This window comes from Amblyomma maculatum, chromosome 1 (genome assembly GCF_055883805.1).
Source record: "Amblyomma maculatum isolate TAMU_Amacu chromosome 1, ASM5588380v1, whole genome shotgun sequence".
Lineage (NCBI taxonomy): Eukaryota > Metazoa > Arthropoda > Arachnida > Ixodida > Ixodidae > Amblyomma > Amblyomma maculatum.
Window position 1 is genome coordinate 23,913,248 of NC_139344.1, and position 20,415 is coordinate 23,933,662.

Sequence of the window (20,415 nt, forward strand, 5' to 3'; positions counted from 1 at the left end):
ACACCTGAGTGTAGAGCTCCTCGGCAGCATTCAATATCTCGTTCATATTGGCAATGCCGTTGCCTGCCTTGTCTCTTACTGCATACATCTGATTTTTACCTTCGCCACTTTCCTCCTGACCGCCCCGCTCAACTACTGTTCCCATGGATGTGGGATCGAATCCAGGCCTCGGAGGCCGCTTTTTTATGGAGGCGAAAAGCAAGGCGCCCCTGTGCTGTACACGTTAAAGAACACCAGGTGATCGGAATTTCCGGAGTTCTCCACTACGGCGTCTCTCATAGCCTAAGTCACTTTGGCACGTTAAACCCCACAAACCAAACCAACTTTCCTCCTGACCCCTTTTAGGCTACCACAGTTAGAGAATTCTAATTCATTAAGTGAGAACCTGAATTCATCTGCTTTCCCACTTACCGCTAAAACACTTATATATGTTCTTCCGTTCCTTCAGTTTACCATCCTATGGTCATTGCATCGCAACTCAGTGGTTACCTCCACATCGTGTGCAATGCTAGAGTTAGAACAATTTATGAAATTTATTGTTCTTAGTTTCCCCATCCAGGCTCTTCCTTTTCCACTTCCGGTCCTTTTGCTTTGCTGAAGAAGGTATTCTTAACTCATAAATTTCGTTTCGCAAGCTCATACTCCCTCTGCTATTAGTTTATGCCATATTCACTTACCGCCTAGTCTCCAGCCTGCTTGTTGCCTCTCTTAGCACTGAAGTCGCTCATCATTCCTGTTTACTGTACTCTTTACGCATCGCCAAGTCTACGTCTTCATAAAGGCTCTGGCTGCTCGAGCACGCGAGAAATATAAAAAAGAAAACCACGAGTATGAAAACCCCTCTCAGACGCTCGGAACAGCTGTCGAAAAAATAAAATAGAAATAAACAGCGTCCGTTTCCGAGCAATCCATGTTCTCCTTTCTGCATACGTCACATGTGCTGTAGGCGTGTATTTGTCAAAGCCAAAGAGCTGCCCCCTTAAAACACTGCGAGTTCCTGTGCTGTTCCCCACTTCGCTGAGGTGAGAAGCAGCCGGGAGCCCGCTTCACTATACGCACCGTGTGTGTGCACTGCTCGCACGTACACAGGCACACGTACGACGCGGACGTCTTGTTGCTGTGCGGAAACTCGTAGCGCTTTTTTGTTTGTTTTCCTGCAATGCTAAATGGTCATTGCGGAAACTGCCAAAGTAGTCGCAACCTTTGAAGCTGGTATGAAGCCAGCGATTAGGATTAATGTTTAGATGAGTGAAACGTGGTTTCACCGATGTGCCCGTCAGGGTGTGTTAGAGCTTCTCGGTAAGCATTTCATTTTTTTTTTTTTTATCTACTCTCGGTTACGAGAAAAGCCTCCGGTTCTTTTTTATCCTTGCATCTTTCTGCGCCAACGCCCATTTCAAACATAGGTCAATCTCTAGTCACATTCTTGTTTTTATTCCTTTGCCAGGCTGAACGCGAAGCCCTGTGTCGTACTGTGAGATGAGTCTTGCACAGTAGTGTGGCATCGATTTGTGCAATAGCTTAGACGTCTTGTTGCCGTCGGCCTTTCATGCCTTACATTATGGCCGAGCGTTACAACGCCCATATGTTGATGGACGTTCGGGTGCGTTTTTTTTTTTTTTCGCGAATGGAACGTGCGCAGAATGATGGTAATGCTCACTATCGATGTTTCTAAATTTATGTATGTGTACACGCGAGGTATTTGAGAATACAATCTTGACTTCAGGGAGAGAAGCATATCTCCAGCAAAAATACAAATTTCCACCAAACTTCGTCATCTACTTGCCATAGTGTTTATTTCTAACATTACTCAAATTATCCGCCATTCGCCCCAATAACTAATTCAATTCTGCTTCGGAAACGGCTACATTATCTGATCAGGGGATCCTTTAAGATGCTGGTTATTGAGTCAGCAATGGCGGCCTTTGGCGAGTCTTTCGTGTTGTGTGGCTTTTTGTTGACTTTTCTTGCAACAACGCCCCATACATGCTGTAGTAGTCGAACGGGTTTCGATCAATCTAGAAAACTAGGAGGCCACAAGTTTGGACTTACGTGGCCGTGAAAGTTGTCAGCCAGCCAATCCTGGGTGGTGCATGTGGTGTGGGCTGGAGCCGGATCCTGAGCTGAAATACATAACATCTTCCTTTCAATATAGTCTCTATCCAGTGCTTTGCAACGGTGGCAAGAAACTCAACGTACGCCGCAGTATTAACGAGGAGTCTTGCAAAAACGTGTGGCAATATGACGCCACCCTCGTTGCTGACAGCGACTAGCATCATCACAAATGATGGAGATTTTGTGTGCAACATCGTAGGCACCCCATCAGCGCTTGGGAAAAGCCATCTTTCCTTATGGTGCTTAACCTTTTGGTCTTGGTCAAAATGTTTTACATCTAAAAAAAAAAAATGTATTCGAGGCTCCTTAGGTTTATTCAAATTGCTTAGCAAGCGCTTGGAAAGGAGCAGAAGATTCTCCAGAGTTTTAACGGATATGAGTTGCCGCTCCTCATCGCATAGGCCTTCTTCTCATTGCGTATAAATGATACCTGAAGTCGTCGTGCAAAGCGAGCATGATAGTCGACTTTGAAACTTGGAGCTCATTTGAAATGACCCTCATTGACTTTCTCGAGCCGTCACTCACGACGACATGCAACCGCTGGAGAAAAGCAATGTTCTACACCATCTAACCGCTGAGTCGCTGACATATTTGTTTGTTTTTTTCGCCACTGATGTCACGTCAGCACGCCAGAGCCCATAAGTCCATTCCGCACCTTATAAATAAATGACTTCGCTACGTTCAAAATGGCGGTAATTTGCAAGTTGCTGTGGTGTGCAGCCAGGCCGCCGATGGCGTTTGGTTTCCTGTGTAAACATGTACAATTCCATTTTTGAACAAACATGCGCAGTATGAAGGATAAGGTGTCAAGTAAACAAAAAGGCGCACGCCCAGATAGATGCGTTGAACTTGCTAGTGTCTATGACGATAGTCAATAGTGTTCTCAAATACCTCACGCACTCGCTAGTTCCAGGGTTCCGTTCCTGAAAGTATGGACAAAGGCGCGCTGCCTGTTATGACGTGTTGCGTACCGTTCTAGCCCCTGCACCGCATCGCTGGATCTGTGCCGGCACGAACTTCTTCCCTTCAGTTCGAAGCTTCTGATCTCCGTTGTCTTTGCCCGATAGAATCTCGGGGAACTTCGGAACCGCAGGGAGCAATTGCTTTGGGCAGTTTTTAACCTGCAATAAAGTACCACTATTGGTTAGAAGCGCGTGATTCGTGAACGTTGTGCTATCGGCAGCAAAAGTTTAATGGGAGCGAGAGGGGTAAAACTATTTCGGCGGAGTCACGTGAACCAGTCGCTTGAAATATTTCGTTATGAGCGAATATGCTTGCTCCAATTACTGGTAATAGAACCACGCATCTGTGTGTGTGTGTGTGTGTGTGTGTGTGTGTGTGTGTGTGTGTGTGTGTGTGTGTGTGTGTGTGTGCGTGTGCGTGTGCGTGTGCGTGTGCGTGTGCGTGTGCGTGTGCGTGTGCGTGTGCGCGTGCGCGTGCGCGTGCGCGTGTGCGTGTGTGTGTGTGTGTGCGCGTGCGCGTGTGCGTGTGTGTGTGTGTGTGTGTGTGTGTGTGTGTGTGTGTGTGTGTGTGTGTGTGTGTGTGTGTGTGTGTGTGTGTGTGTGTGTGTGTGTGTGTGTGTGTGTGTGTGTGTGTGTGTGTGTGTGTGCGTGCGTGTGTGTGGGTGGCTGAAGTTATATACGACAAAAAATTCATCCTGCTTCCCTTGTGTTTCAACCTGTGACCTTACTGGCATGGACCCCGCTTTCAGCGTTATGAAGGTGTTTGCTCTATCATTCAGCAATGAAGGTACGGAGTTTCTGTGTGTAACATTAAGAAGCCCAATGTGAATAAAGGCATCTGAGCTTGATTATTCGATGTTCGGAGCGATTCTTATTTCGTACATACCGGTAAAACATTTTCGTACCCCTCATCTTCATGCATCTGAAGCGTTACATGGGCCAAGAAAGCATCGACCAGGTGTCGGATCAAGTTAGCGCAATATTCCCAAAACCAACGAAGAAAATGGCCCTCACGCATGTAATATATTTGGTAAAAAAAAAAAGGAATGCTTAAAAAAACTTCGTTCAAACAAACGCCGATTCAGTCATCGAAGGTCTGTCGCGCTGTACATCATTAGCGATTTGCGACGAAAAGTTCACAGCACAGCAACTATCCCTTACAAAAAAGAATCTCTAAGTTGTGTTGGCGTTCTGTTGAGCAGACTAAGGAGGTTATATTTGGAGCAGACTCGACATGCCATCTTGAATTCGTGCTGGGATCATGCAGGGCGGGTGGGGACAGAATACTGAGGCAGAGTTAAATCTCAACGGAAAAGTGGCCACCACGTGCGTGTGTGTGTGAGAGAGAAAGAGAGAGGTGCTTCTTCTGCCCCAAAGACCGCTGGATTAAATCCCTGCCGAGGGGACAGCTTTTCGATGGAGGCGAAAAACAAGGAGCTCGTGTACTGTACGATATCAGTGCACGTTAAGAAACTCAGGGGGTCGAAATTTCCGGCGCCCTACACTACGGCGTTTCTCGTAGCCTGAGTCCTCTGCATCCTATAAGCCAACCAAACCAACCGGCTTCTTGTTGTTGTCCGCAGGAAGCCTGGGTTTAAAAATTTAGCTAGTAAGTTAGGTGACTCGAAAAGGACGTGTTCTGACATTTGACCGCTGTTTTGATAAATATGCAGTGAACGAAGCTGCAAAAAGTGGCGAATACAGTTGTCACCTTAAATAAAGGCTACATAATAAATACGCCCGTGTAGCTATTTATTGTCTCTACATTTGTAGGCTAACGAAGTTTGCTTCGAAACCCACAAAAAGAGAAAGACTCTAAAATTTTGAAAATTTCAGGTTTCCGAGCACAGAAAATGAAAAGCTTTCGCTTCAGAAGAAATCGTTACGTTTGTGCGTGTACGCAATAGTTGTGATGAATGGCTTCTAAGTGGTCTCCAGAATGAACTCGAAAAGTTTTACAGCAAACTGCTTATAGTGTTTTCAAAGCACCTGAATAAAACATGCGCCCTTTGCCTTTGTTCGTGACTTCTGGTAGGCAGACAGAACGATCAAGTGCGTTAAACCGTAGCGTTCCGCCCTAAAAATCCCGAATGGGGTGCTAAACCGCCTAAACGCGAACGGTATGCAGCGCCGCCTGAGCCTCTAGCGGCCGCATGCCAGTTATTAGGGGTGCGCGCTGGTCTGACCTTCAGAAGGCGGGCCGATACCGAAACCAGCCGGCTGAGTCGGTCGAGTGGAGTAAGCTAGTAAGCACGTGGCCTCGCGAGCGAGAGTGGTCGCAGCCCTCTGTGTAGGTGCTTGTTTGCCGAACGGCTTTCGCCGGCGCAGCTGTGCGTAGTGTTTTCCTCGCTGAAGTCGGGTGCGCGCCGAAGCAACGGATGGAGAGCAGTGACAAACCTTCGCCTGTCGCTAAGTCGGCCCGCGCCGCTTCCGTCGCGGGGGCGGCTGCGAGTCCGCGGGCAACCAACGGTTCCGAAGTGACGAAAGACGTTCCATCCGCTCTCTTGCGCAGGATTCACAAGCCGTGCGACTCTTTATTCAGCAGTTCTCGCGGGTGGACCAACTATCGTGGCCTTTTCAACTTCTGCATCATACTATTGGTAAGCACCTCTTTCCCTACTTTCTATATATATATATATATATATATATTCGCAGCAAACACGTGTAGTAAACAAACCTGCCGGCGCGCGCGCTGGCCTGTGGCCCTGCTGGGCGCGGCGCTGATGACATACGCCGCAAGACGCGCGGGGAAGCTTGATGCGCACTTTGGAGTGGAGAATGCGCGCTCCCATCTCCGCGTGACGAAAGAGTGGAAAGATATCGGTCAGCGGGTTCTCCCGGCGCATGCCTAGGGTATCTGTCGCTCTCCGTCGGTAAAGATCTGCGCCAGCTAACAGTTAACGTTCTGCCACGAAATAAATCGCGGCCCAGACTTGTGCGGAGGTTTACACGCGCTCATGCCAACTGCGGCTGCTGTGTCTTGCTGGAAAAGCAGGTTAGCATCTGTCGCATTTGAGCAGTTACGGTCGCACGGTAACGAGCATTATACATTTCTCCAGAGGGGGCGTTTTCCTGCTTATGCGGCAGTTGTGCTTAGTTGTTCCACTCTTACCGTGTAATTGTTCCCGACAAGCATAGACTACATTTAAAATATCTTGTTTGCCACTGCTGCGGTAATTTTGAGCCTTGAATTACTCCCAGGGCGCCGGCCGCAGCTAAATCGGCGTTACTGAATTTTTGTGCTGTGTGATGTAAAACAGTGACAGCGCCTGCACGTCGTCGTTGCTTTCTTCATTAAAACTACTCCAGGCTGGTCGCTATACCTTGGAGAAATCAGCGCTGCAGAGACGTGTCCTGTAACGTCTTTGAAGCGCAACTTCCACAAGACCACGTGTCCCCGCTTTGTTTTTCGTTTCGCTGTATATATTACACGGTGAGTTGCCGTCGCGGGACGCATTTTCCGCCCATTTTCGCGAAAGCGGAAAGTTAATGATCGCGGCAGAAAAATGAATACTCGATAGCGTGACAGTCTGTGATAATTGTGAATTATTTTGACTAACTTGTCACAGCGCCTCCATTGAGTGTATAACTGTGATGCAGTATTTCTGCAAGTTGCAATAAAATATCAGTGTCAACTCTCTTCCATGCGACCGATCGTAGTGACTGGCGGTCGACTGCTAATCTTAAGGTCGCGGGATCGAATTCCGGGTCATGCCGGCCGAATTCACGCTGAGCGGACTCACAAACTACCCGTGTGCTGCGCGATGCCGACGCATGTTAAATACCCACAGGTGGTCTAAAATAATCCGTGTCCCTCCTGCACGATACCCCTCGCAGCCCACGTGTCGCTTCGGTTCGTTAAACAGCACACGTTTAACATTTTTTTTTTGTTTATGTTAACGCGAGGGCTTAGTTATTTAAGAAAACAAATTGCGAGCGCGTGACAGTCCTGGCTGAGAAAAGTGCATTCGGGCACTTGTTTTACGTAGTGGTTACGTTAAATGCTTAGAACTTGCGAAGCCACCCTGACCTCGTACGGTAAGGTTGAGAGCGAAACAGTCATGCATGAGTCATGCCTATGCATTTTCAATTTAATTATTTAAGCCCAGGCATGCTGAATGCGTTATCTAGCGTATACATAGATTAGCAACTGCTGATGACTTCTCTGTAGTAAACGTCTTCTGCAAATCCGATTACAGCACCATCGGCTCATCGAGCCGTAGTGCCCGCCTTAATATTTAAGAGCGCGCAGTCATCCCTGCCTGCGATGTGTGTACTGAGCGATGTAGGCTTTTGCTGAGCTTTTGAAGAGACGGCAGCACCTGGTGCCGTATTCTATGAGCTTACTTTTTTCATTTCGATTTCGGATCCGTTTTGGCCTCTGGCATTGGTTGGGTGACGAAGGCGCGGCTCTCAAACGTCTGTGGGAGGCGACCGATCCATTGACCCATTAGCGGCGTCCCCCCATCCCCCCCTCCCACCTCAGTATTGGCTGCAGGATGGAGCCAATGGTTTTCCGGCAAGTGCGGTGAATAGCGATGGCGGCGCCCGCTATCTTGTGATTTCTGTGGCTGCAGCCTTTTCGCTCCTTTCTTCTGATGCTGGCGTCATGCTGGCGGCCGGTTGAATGCCATGGAAAATGGAAGCTTACGGAATGCGGCCCTGGTTAAGTTGTAATAACAGATAGTTTGCCTTCTCATGCATGGTTTAGGGCCCATCCTACAGCTTGCAAGTTGCAGCTGACACATGTTCCACAGACGCGAGTCATTTGAACATCTTTCGGAGGCACCGAAAACAGCGCCGTTTTTCTAAATGCTCGCCGCTGAAATTCCGGAAGCAGTGCGACATTTAAGCGAGGGCGATTTCTCGACAGTTGCCGCTGAAGGAAGCGTGAATGTTAGGAATTAAACGCGGTGTGGCCAAGATGAAACCACGTTACAGTGAGCCGTATGATTGACGGAGATGTGCAATGGTCGGGTCACTGTGAAGTGTGCGCAGGCTTTTATTTGGTTAGGTGCGGGCTTGACACCTCAGGTGAGGCAGACTCGCTTTATACTGCCGACGAGCATACGTTGATGTTTTCCACTTTTAGCCAGTTGTTTCGACGCAGCATTCAGTAACGTTTCAGGAAACGTAGCGCAAAGAACACAAGGACAAAATGAGGGATACACACATAAGCGCTCGTGTGTGTATCCCTCATTTTGTCCTTGTCTTCTTTGCGCTACGTTTCCTAAAATGCAAATGCACAAACTCGCCCAATTCAGCATTCTTGTGCAGTTCAGTAACGTTTGTTTGTTTAAGCTCCTCAAAATACCATTTAAGCAGTACCGCGAACACGCAATAAGTGGTATCTCAAATAGATTGACCTGTCATGACCAATAGTGCCCGTAATCGGCAAATATATTGGGTGGCGTAGCCGCATTTCCTGCACTGCTGTCGTGCAGCCAGCTTCGCCTTCCAGTTGTTCCATGAATCTGGCGCACCGGTGTGCGGTTGCGTCGTATTCCATTTCTTGGCATCACCATCGAGAACAAGGTAGAGGAACTTTACCTTGGTGTCACCGTCCAAGCAATTCAGCGACACGACGTATTCAGAACATGGCAGCCATTCGGTCATGGACCCTTCCACGGGGTTCTTTTGAAGACAGGCGGTGGCGATAAACGATCTTGTTTCAGGGTTCCTCGTGAAATCGAAGTCTGCCGACATATGGCTGTGGTCACGTCTAAGGTTCGGTGGGGCACATAACTTGGTCGAGCGGGTTGTCGGCACCTCCTCCACCACTTGCAGGAGGGCGCCCAGACGGCGCTCAAACAACTGTTGGAGGGGGCCAGCAAAAGGCAGAGCGCTAGACGCGAAACCTATCCTCGCAAAGTTCGCGCGCGCGCGAAGTCTGCGAAGCTGGCTACGCGACACTCCAGTGCAAGAAAATAAATGAAAGCAACGAGGTTAACAGTCCGTCATGTCGCCGCGCAGTCTTCGCGTCGCTAGTGCCGACATATCGGTGACAGTCGCTCGATCTTTGACGCTGCAGCCACTCAACTGAGTACAGGCTGGCACCCATGCTGGCCTTGTTTGCCAGGAGTGGTGGAGGAGGCGCGGCTTCTTTTATTAGCCAGTCTCGTTAGCGCAGGTTTTATCTTTCGATAACGAGCTGGACCGATTCAGCTTCTTGTGGAAGCACGCTTTTCGCCGGAAAGAGATGCCCAAGGCGGCTAGAGCGTATACGTTACTCGCGAACCCACGATACCGCACGTTTATTTTTGTAGAGCTGCTACACCTGCTGAGACCCGATTTACGCGATCGCAGTACCTGTCTGCACGCAAAAGGAGCGAGGACGTTCGCATGAGTCGATTAGAGCGCGCTACGTTTGCCCCCCCCCCCCCCCCCCCTTCCCCCCTCGTTAGTACCGCCGTTCAGCGCCTCGCTCGTCCGGCACGAGTCGTCGTTTTTAGCGCGACCTCGCACCGACTCTGGGGCAGCGGTGATAAAACGGGGCGGTATAGTATCCCCGGACACGCTACGTTTCTTTCGTCGGCCTTGGCCGCACGCGCGTATCTGGCTGGCGACACGACGCGACGACACTGTCGTTTTCATTCGCTGCCTCCGCCTGTCTCCTGAGTTCTCCGTCATTTTCGATAGGTTCGCGTTTGGCACTGTTTCTTCAGTGGAAGCCTTAACTTCCTTCCCTCATCTTTCAAGGTACACTGTCAGTCGAGGCGAGCAGGGAGCTATAGTTGAGGCAGTCTCCAAGGCGGCTGCAGTGCACTTGCTTCCTGCGGAGAAGTTTTCGCTTTCCCTATACGTGTAGACCGGAAGAAGAAAAAAAGCTTGGAATACTGAGCGTGTAAGCAAGGTCATCTTAGTTGAGCCTGAGATAGGAGACGAAAAAGCAGGAAACGTTCAAAGACAGTATCCTCCATTTGCGCTAACTGAGCTCGCTTTGAGTCTGTTCCTTTGAACGAAGATCTGCCATCAGGTTAACTTGAACCCTGTGTCCGTAAAGGGAACTACTAAATTGGCGATTGGAAAACAGGCTTCGCAGCTTGAGACGAAATTGCAACCGAAAAGTGCAAAGGTTCCAAAGCACTAGCTTCCCAGCGAAAACAGCAGTGCGTTTCGTGTACTGACATTTTCTGAAAGCTTCTGTTCATGGCTGGAAGGGGGGTGTAACAACAGTCACCATTTTTTTTTTTTTTTTTTTTTTTTTTTTGGTTTTTGTTTAAATGTAAACCCCTAAGCTTGGCGCACACTTTGCTAGTCGGTTGCAAAGAATGTTTCACCTTCTAAGATATCCCCTCTGGAGGATCCGGGTTTTCGATGGAGGCGAAAAGCGAGGAGCTCGTGTACTGTGTGATTTTATTTTGTGAGTTTTTGTGTATAGGCGCGGGTGGGAGTTGTTCGATATTAAAGGTTATTTTCTGCCATGCTGTTACCGTGAAAATTTGCTACTGGCTCGTTTCTTACGCACCGTCATCAGCAAATTTTTCATTTTTCGTCTTCACGCCAGGTTGCACGCGGAGAGCACTGCTGGTCACTCGCACTAGGTTGTATGCAAGCGATAGTGGTAGGCGACGCGATGTACTGGTGCGCTTTTGGTGTCAGACATTCATCAGGCGTTCTGCAATGTATAATGTTACTTGGGTCTATCGCGAGCGCACCTGCACGTGCTAGCTATATGTATGTTCGCTATATTACGCGAGGCAGAAGCTAGTTGCGTTCACTTCGTATTTAATAAAATCTTATATTCTTTCACCTTTATCTGATAAAAATTTAAACAACTTATCGTTAGTCTGCAATTCGCACCGAACTCTGAGCCGGCGGCCGCTTTTCGATGAAGGCGAAAAGCCAGGCGCCCGTGTGCTGTGCGATGTCAGTGCACGCTAACGAACCCTAGGTGGTCGAAATTTCCGGAGCCCTCCACTACGGCGTCCTTCATAGCCTGGGACGTTAAACACTACAAAAGAAACCGAACTCTGATTGCAAAGTTTAACACTGATCATCCTGTGTTCCGCATGCACCCAATCTGTGTGCATGTGCATCCGTGGGTACAACGCGCCGCGAAAAACGCAGTCTGCTCGCGTGCTCCATTTTACGTTTGGAACATCTGTACCTATAGGCACAGCAAGAGAGAGAGAGAGAAAAGCTGTATGCAGAGGTGGAACTAAGCGGGCTTGTTAACACTGACTCGGCACTTTTTCAGAAATAGAGATCCGTCTGCTCGCGAAGCCACGCGTTACACTCTGCTCTTTTTCTGCTTGGCACTCAACTCCGCGGTTTTATAGGAACGCTTCGGCGTACGGCTCAGCGTGGTCATTTTAGTGGCGATACCACTGTGGGCTATTTTGTTCCATAGCCTCAGTTTTTTTTAACGGCTTGTAGGAGGTCAGGAAGAGAGAGAAAAAAAAACAAAAAGATAGGAGAATGCGCACGCTTCGTTGTGAGGGTAAGCGCCAGAGTGTCTTTAACAGCGCCTTTTTATTTCGCGGAAATTTTTTAAATATATATATTGTGAGCGCAATCGCGAGCTTTCACTTCTTTCATCTGTATAGACCCATCGTCATCGCTCGCCTCTGCTCGGAGCATCACGCGCTTGCTGTGTGCCAGGTTCTCAAATAACGGACATTTGCTGAAGCGGTGTCTTACGAGCACAAACTGCCACCTCAATAGATGTCGTATAATACTTCTAATAATAATAATAATAATAATAATAATAATAATAATAATAATAACAGTAACAATAATAATAATAATAATAACAGTAATAATAAATTGGTTCACAGGAAAGGAAAGGCGCAGTGTCTGTTACACTCTTTCTGTTTTTCTGTTGACACCTAAGCTGCGCAGTAAAGGCAGGGAGGAAGTTGGGAGTGAAAGCTGGAAAAGAAAGAAGCCGTTGTGGAGAACTCCGAAGTAATTTCGACCAACGAGCACTGACCTCGCACAGCACACGGACGCCTATTTGTTTCGCGCCCACCGCCGCGATGGGGCAATATAAATACGTTTCGCTAAATTAGTTCTTTCGCTGTATTAGCTTTTTGGGGAAAGAAGGGGCACTATCAGCCTCGCGTTGAGGTGAACAGCTACACTTAATTTATAAATTGGTTAGTATAGGAAAGTAGAGGCGCTATATCGGTCACAGTTTCGGCGAACATTTGAACCGCGCCGTGAGAGAAGCAAGGGACACCGCCCTGACTACAGGCCTCCAATTTGCCTACCACATTCCGAACAATTCCTACAAACCCAAGCCGAAACTTAGGTGCGGCGACGGTTTTTCGACAGAACGAGCTATATACGCTCTCTCGTATAAAGTGGGTAGCGGACCCTGTGCCTGAGCCATCCAGGCACAGTGTTCCATTCACTTGTGCGATAAGCCGAGCCCACGAAGCAAATTTGTGCTTTATTGTGAGGCGTCGCTAAGTTTTCAATGCTTTACGAACGACCGCAGAGTTCCTTAGTTCTTTTTTATTTCTTTTTTTTTTCAGAAAAAAAAATTTATTTCGCGAATTTGATGGAGAATCTCGTTAGTTTTCAAGAATTATATTACACTTAGGGTTTATTGATTTCAAAAATAGTTCTTTCATCCAATTTCGTGTCAGCGTCGAGCGGAAAGGTGAGTTTTCCAAGGCTTTGGCTACATTTCTTCAATTTGGTGTGGATATTTCTCAATCTTTTAGGTGTATGAGAACAAAACTTTCCAAACATCAGTCAATGCCTTTCACATAAGCACAATTAGACTAATTAGCCTAAGTTTGTAGTTTCAGGGCTGAAAAAACTTTCGTAGGTGGCAACTTTATGAACTACCCCGCCGGGCTGGCGCAGTGGTTACGGCGCTGGACTACTGTTCCCAAAGACACGGGATCGTATCCCGGCCTCGGCGGCCGCTTTTCGATGGAGGCGAAAACAAGGCGCCCGTGTGCTGTGCGATGTCAGTGCACGTTAAAGAACCCCAGGTGGTCGAAATTTCCGGAGTCGTCCACTGTGGCGTCTCTCATAGCCTGAGTTGCTTTGGGACGTTAAACCCCACAAACCAAACCAAACTTTATGAACTAAAAAAAATTTAATGTATTTATTGCCTAAAGCGAATAACCTTTTTCATGAATGTGACGCATAATGATTCCTGAATTCGTACAAAGTTTCAGGCCTCTGTATTCTGTAGATCTTTGGACAAATGTACGTAATGCTAAGCAACTAAAACAAATGTAAACAATACTGGGGAAATTTCAGTCTATAGATTTGAACTCTAATGCAAGTTGCGTGCATTGATTAGATTGCTAGCAAAACTTAATAGTCATGGCTTTTGCTACTATTCTATAGCCGATTTTCGAAAACCATTTTTCGCCTTGGTTGTCTGTCCGTGGTGACTATGAGTGTCCAGTCGCCTTTTTCGCGTGCTGGTGCTGTGCGTACCGACCTCGTGCTTCGTGAATGGCGCTCGGTCTGTTCGTTGGTCGGCAGGAAAGGTCGCGGCGCGACCTCGCCCTATCAGCATGAAGCGTCGCCAACCTAATCACGCTTCCGTCTTCCACGCAGGTTCGCCCCACTGAAGGGACGTTAACGTGAACTTCGATAATGGCTGTGTGTTGTAGAGTGAGCTGGTGTGATGGGCCTATACCATTCGGCCACGCTAGAGCGCTTTGTGTTTATGGTGCGCTGAGTTTTTACCATATCCCTGGCCGTTCCATCATACTCGCCTGAAGTATATCATTATCAACGTTTGCTTAACAGGTTGTGCATGTAATTGCTAAACTGCCCTGGCCGAATACTAATAACGAAAGAAACGCTGTTCATGCTGTCCATGTAGCAAAGCTGACGGGCACTGCTGAAAACACATGCAAACCAGCTAACATTGCTGCATCCAACCGCGCACGGACGCATTGAACGCGGTTTAGAGACCCATCTTTGTTGGACCAATTAATTCATGAGCGGCGTGCGAAATGTTTATGCATTTAGGTATTTGATATGAGCGTTGGCGTATATAACAATTCTTACGCTGTGGTAGCTGCGACTGTTCACTTCTTTTTTTGTCAAAACGTCGTCGTCATCGTACCCCAGTTTCGGCTCGGGAGTTGTCGGAAGTGTGATATGACCTGTAGTCGAGGCGGTGTCCCGTACTTTACAGCGTGGTTCAGGTGTCGACCAAGAACTGTGACAGATGGTACGCCTTTCCTATAAAACCAGTTTACAAAGGAGCTATCACGTTTACCCTCGGGAGGCTTGAGCGACCGCCTAATTTTTTTTGTTCGATATTCCAGAGAACGTGAGCAGGTTCAATGATGGCAAATTGCAGGATGCCTTCTTCTATATGCGCTTAGTCTGCCAAGTCCTTATTTTCGTTTCCACGTATTGCACTGAATAACGCTTGGCACTGAACATCCCCAGGAAAGACGTTTGATTCAGAGGCAGTGTGTGAATCAACGTACTACTGAAAGGCACAGTTAGGCTTATTTGGCAGCGTGTGCCGAAACTGACCACTACACCCGTTATGGTCGTAGCAACGCTATAGCGCGCTCATTACGAAGTGGAACTTGTTGCTTCAATTTGCACTTCTCACTTTTCGCCTCAACTGTGCTTTCGCTGGATCGTAAAGCAGCCGGATGGAAGCAAGCACTGCCATTATTACTCGAAGCCACCTGTGCCCGCATTTAATACGCCCACTGTTCTTCATGCAATTTCTTTTTCAGTAGCATTTTTATCGCGCACGGAACGCTGCCCTTGTGAGCGCATACTTGAAGCTCGTTTGCAGCCTCTGAACTTCGCGGCGCCCTGTCTTCTGACGGTTATTCGCTTCACTTCTACGTTCCGTGGAAAAGTGGCAAGGCCGATCGCGATGTGGCTGTGTCACCGTCCAGCGTCTGACCTGATCATGGGGAATGGTGACACAGGCATTGGCGCGACGTCACGTATCCGCTTTCCTCGGTTGGTGCAATGCTTTTACTCGTAAAAAGTCAAGATCGCCGCTGTCGACTATGTGTCATACGGTTCAAGTGTGCGTGCGCCTGCGCGAGGAGGAGAAGAGGCGAAGATGTTCAGGAGTAGATACCGTTTCGCTGTCACGGGCCGAGAGAAGCAGTATTAAAAGGGGATGGAGGTAAAAAGAACCCCTGAGGAAAGGGTGTTTGAGCAAGGAGGCTGCGGGTTTTTCGTACACAAAGGTTCGCGACGTCATCTATAGAGACTTCATAGACCACTGACGATCGCTGCGCAGCCAACTTCAAAGAAACTTCGTAGGACATGACGGTGTGTAAAATTTAGTGTAAGCGTGCCCCGATTTCGTCTGGTGAAAGGATGAAAAAAAAAAAAAAAGAAAAAAAAGACGCGTACAGTACTACTGTGTCCAGCGCCAGACTGCCCTTCGTTAAGTTTTCTCCGTCGTCGACGCTGTTGTATGCATGAAGTGAAGTGAACGCGAGAACAACCAAAAATTAGGTTTTACTTGCAGGCTTTCAACGGCGGCAGCGCTTCGCACCTACCTCTTTGTATCTATTATCGTCCAGGGCCCGCTTGCACAAAACAATCTTAACACTGTCTTAGCTAAGTCCAGACTTGACTGGAGTCTAAAGAATAGGCCACTAGCATGGCCGCTTAAGACTGGAGTCAAGACTGGGCTTCAGTCCTGACTTGAATAAGTCGCTTGTATGATTACGACTCTAGTGCTGTCTTGGTTAAGACACAAGGACGCCAGGTGTCTAAGTAGAGAAATTAGGGAAATACAGGGATGCGCTGGCACTGTCCCTGCTGTAAGGTATACACAATCCGTCAATTTTGCGTTGTGTAAAATCCGTGCCATTGCTTTTTGCGGCTTAGGATTGTGTTACGAGGAAAAATGCCCCAAGTGGTTGCTGAGGCCGTTCTGGGAAGCCACTCTGGTGAACATGAACCCGAAGCGTTCGACGTTCGGAACACGAGCCGTCTTAAATAAGCTTGGTCTTTCTAAAGACACCATTTAAGTCTGGACTTAGCTCGGACTTTATCGTGCAAGCCGTCCCAGGTCTTTTATTTGACTAGTAGCATCCCATTTGACACCTACAGTACAACCAGGGTAAGGTGTTTGCGAAACGGGGCGCTGACACCAAAGCACGATTCCGATGAAATTTTCAAGGATGCAGCACCATGTGCGAAAATTTGACTGCGACCTCTGTGCTTAATTCAGCTTGTTTTCAGCTTGTTAGTGCTACGAATTTCAAGTGTCCGAATCGCATCTGGATAGCAGAATCACGTTCAGTCGATGATCTTGCTACAATCTGTGCATATCTACCAGCGTGTTTGCTTCGTTTGCGAGAAAATCCTGAAATTGTGGATCAAGGCGCGGAGTGTGGAGCAGAGTTTGCATAATTTTGCCGCGAGTTCCACGCCGTGTGGACTCTCTGTCTCGTTCGTTTCCTTGTTTAGGAGGAACTATTGGATGCCAATCACTCATCAGTGCGTCATTCATTTCTGCTTGTTGAATGTATCGACCTCGGGTCCAGTCAGCCCGCCTTGATGACACTGCTGCGCTGTTTGTTGCGTCATCCTGCATCCCGCCCCGTCTTTCGCCACCTGTTTTTTTTTTTTTTTTTTTAAGGGTGCTGTGGCTTTCCAGAAGGAAAGCCGTCTTCTCACGGGTCGTCCGTCAGCGGCGCATCAGCCGACAGCTGCCCGCGGCGTCATCGTAATTGCGCCCCAGCGCGATCGTGGTTACTTTCGCAGTCTCAAGGTTGTGTGCACATTGGCCGTTGCGTCCAGAGACCTTGCGCGGGCTTCCGCCCAATGCTGGGCGGCACGCCGCGATGCCTTCGACTCGTGCCGCAAATCGCCCTCCTCGCAGGCTGGCAAGGGCGCGTTTTCCGCGCGAATCATTCACGATGCCTCCATTTATGGCGCCGGTTGCGAGATCTTTTGTGTCCGCCTTGTTTATTTGCTTCATCTGCGATTTGGCGATCAGGAAAGTTTGAGGTCTGCGGAGACGAGCTGTTCGTAACATGCAAGCTTCGAGCTCAAAGAAAGGAACGAATATTGTCTCACCTTCTCACGTTGAGGATCGACTGTTTCGTGCTCGGAGTGAAAATAAAGTTTTGGCGTTTCCCTTGTCGCATCTCATCAGATCAGCTGTGCAGGTATACTGATGTGGAATGGTGCGTTCAAAAGGAATATCTGATAGTGTGGTCGAAGGAAGCGAATTGCCGTGAAATTTGGGACGCTTGTCGAAAATTGTTTCTCGTGCTCGCGTTGTCTTGCACGGTATTATTGCTTGCGTTTTTTTTTTTCGGTGCGAAAGATCTAACCCGGAGGTTCAGAACACCTAGCAAAAGCTTCTGACGTTTGTATGCCTGCTCATCCCCCCCCCCCCCCCCCCCCTCCCATTCCTGCCCCTTCTGTTCCTGAGGTACAGAGCCCAACGAAATCGTCGCTTGTACGCCCGCTTGTCCAACATGTGTAGCGATAGGGCAGCATAAGTGAGCAGTTCCGTTACTAGCAGCCTAAGGCCGGTGCGCCGGTCGACCAAAACTAAGAACGGTCCGTGTACACCTCAATGTAGAATAGGTCGACCTATTTTTGGTTTGCCTGTTTACGCCGCTCTCACTATATTCTCTGTATGGCGACATTCTTCACTTCTTTTAGTGTCCTTTCCGCGGACCGTGCGATGAAAGCATACAAGTCAGAAAAACCTCGCTGAAAGAAAAAGTTATTCTCACGACTGGAAATAACAGTGATTGCGAAAATTTCCCAGAGTTGCGTTCCCTGCTGCGGAAGTCTCTTTGCGAGGCTAAAATGGCATGCGCGTTTAAAGGTCGTCTTTGTCACGCGAACGTGACGGGGCTTCGGCCTCCCTGCAGTGTCCGTGCATGCACTGATGACACTGATGATTGTGTGATTGGGGCTTAAGAAGCGTGCCAAGCTTTTGTCGATTTCTCCTTGCTCGCGCTTGGCTCCGAAGCCGTGAGAACTGAAATTTCTCGCCCTCTCCCTCGTCCCTTCTTTGTGTGCGCCACAGAACTTGGGGCGTGGGGTTGTCCGTATAGCGGCTGTAATTGTTTTTCCAGAAATTGTTGGACTGACCAGCCCGCGGTTCGGTGCTTGTAGAATAAATTACTTTCTCTGGCGTGCGATCGCAAGAATAAGCAGCTTTCGCGGTCAGCTGAACACGCCGTTGTTCTCACCGTGCGTTTTTTGCACGATGAAATTAAAGAACCCCAGGGGTGGTCGAAATTTCCGGAGTCCTCCACTACGGCGTCTCTCATAGCCTGAGCCGCTTTAGGACGTTAAACCCACAAACCACAACCTTGCACGATGAAAACAGCCTACAGTACAAGCGTACGTACAGCTCTACACGTACAAGTGTACAACCTCGGCCAACTGCTGTGTGCAATTGGCACACTCCCGGAAAGGTGTCGCTTGTGCATTTATCCTTTGGTTATTGTATCGACCAGAGAGCGTTGACTTAATTTGCGGAGAAGGCTCAAGCGAGCGCAGGAAAACGTCCAAGGGGGCAACCTCGCAGGCAACAGTCGTGCGGTAGAAGGATTCGTTGGATTAGCCGGCTGTCTTACGATGCACTCCTGCGTCGAGTGTAGTGGGGACGTTGTGTCTTTCTCACTGGCGGTACGCCTGACTTAAACATGAATGACTGGTGGGGCTGGTTAGAACGGCTCGCGCTTCAACAGACGGACACTGAGGCCGGTTGATTACTTACATTTGGTCGTGCCATGGCTCCTCCATAGTGTGACGGCTCGTGCACGTGCGCGTGTCTGTCAGTGACTTATGGACAGCCACCTGCAATCTCGAGGTGTGCACATGCGCGATGCGCAAACGCCGTTCAGGGACTCGTGGACATTGCTGACCGCGCCACACCTGCGTCGAGTGGCCAAACTCCGGGCATGGCCATATTTGGTGCACGTGCGCGAGACGCTGGTCACTGTTCCCCTGTCACCTGTCACTGGTCACCTGTGAAAAGGCGTAGAGCGAAAAGGCTTAAAAAGAGGTGGCGAACGGAGAGCGGGGACACGATCGCAAGCAGCAGACGAGACGGTCGGACAGCAGACGAGCAGGGCTGAAGACTGGCTGCGCCACGACTTGCGAGCCCGGGATCTAGACGCCATTCAAAATTCGGCCCCTGTCATCCTGCCTCCACTCCGGGCAATTCATTACCCCCCCCCCCCCCGCCCCCCTTGTATTCAGCGGCTGCCTCCCCCCCCTCCCCCCCCCCGTTTTGTTTTGTTCAGTGCATGGATATTATTTGCAGCTCAATTTTGACAGACTCAAATGCATGGGTTAATAAACTTAAAAGCTGCACTTAAAACCGGAAAAGTCTACAATTTCGAATGCGATTTCTCAGACTATTTCTTACTGGGAGGCGCATTTAGAATCAGGTTTGGTGCTGCTTTCTGTTTATCTCGAACAGTTGTAGATACCAGTGAAATGTTAGTGCACAGAACAGTGGATGCAAAAGTGCGCTCGAGGTGTACCACACGGGGCTCTTGCCTGATGTAATTCTCGGATTCCGCGACTAGTACGAACCTTCCTGGATATTTTTTTTTTTTTTTGACCTCTAAGCGATGTAGGAAAAGGCATCCAGCCACGTCGCGCTTGATATTGGAGGTTTCCTCTATTATTGCATTCCTGTACGAGCCTCAGACTTCTCTCTCTCTCTCTCTCTCTCTCTCTCCGCGAAAAAACAATAATGTATAGGATCGATTCTGGCTGTGCATAATGATAGCGCTGCATATGTACGATTAAAGACAGTGCATAAGTGAACGTGTAATCATGGAAAACAATAAGGAAAACAGATTTTTAGCTACACTGGAACGGTTTCAGGTTGCGCCGCGAATAAATGTGTTACGTGCATTTTGGGCATCAGCGTGTATAATCGGAAGCCTATGTCGCACAGCGCATGCTTGCACGGCGGCGGGCTTGTTAGGCGTTCTCTAGAGTTACTATGTAGGCTTTGCCGCAGTTCTGCATTTTTTTTTTTTTCGCTGCCAATAAATGATGTACCACAGTGGGCACTTCGGCTACATTGCATCATCCCTCGTGGGGACGGCATGCCGCGCTGTGTGCGAGCTGTAGCGACGGGGAATTATTTCGATTATCGGACAGCCAAAGTAATCACTTTTCGACTGCCTTTTCACTAATGCTGTTCGACTCCTGCAATGATCACGTATGGCTTCCCTGTACAACTCGGTTGATTACGCGACACCTTCGCGCAACTGTTAAAGCCTTCACAGTAACTAGCGTTCTCTGCCCTCTCGCTACTCCCGCGCTCATGTCGTTAGCGCTCTCTCTCTCTCTCTTCATGGCAGCTTGGTTTAGATTTGGCGCATGTGCTGCCCAAACTTTCTCATACAGAAACGACGAAAATAAA

The 20,415-nt window shown here is 48.6% G+C and overlaps 1 protein-coding gene across 3 annotated transcripts in view; it reads left to right on the top strand.

Moving 5' to 3' along the window:
* The window catches only part of mdy (diacylglycerol O-acyltransferase), a 179,285-nt gene that overhangs the window by 66,319 nt on the left and 92,551 nt on the right, over positions 1 to 20,415 (top strand). The window contains exon 2 of one of the 3 annotated variants that reach the window (XM_084587871.1): positions 5,590 to 5,677. The exons of 1 other annotated variant lie outside the window; for it this stretch is intronic. In XM_084587871.1, the coding sequence (XP_084443997.1) occupies positions 5,590 to 5,677 (88 nt within the window). Of the gene's footprint in view, positions 1 to 5,279; positions 5,678 to 20,415 lie in introns of those variants that run through there. One more of the 3 variants, XM_084587870.1, reaches the window with a different exon arrangement.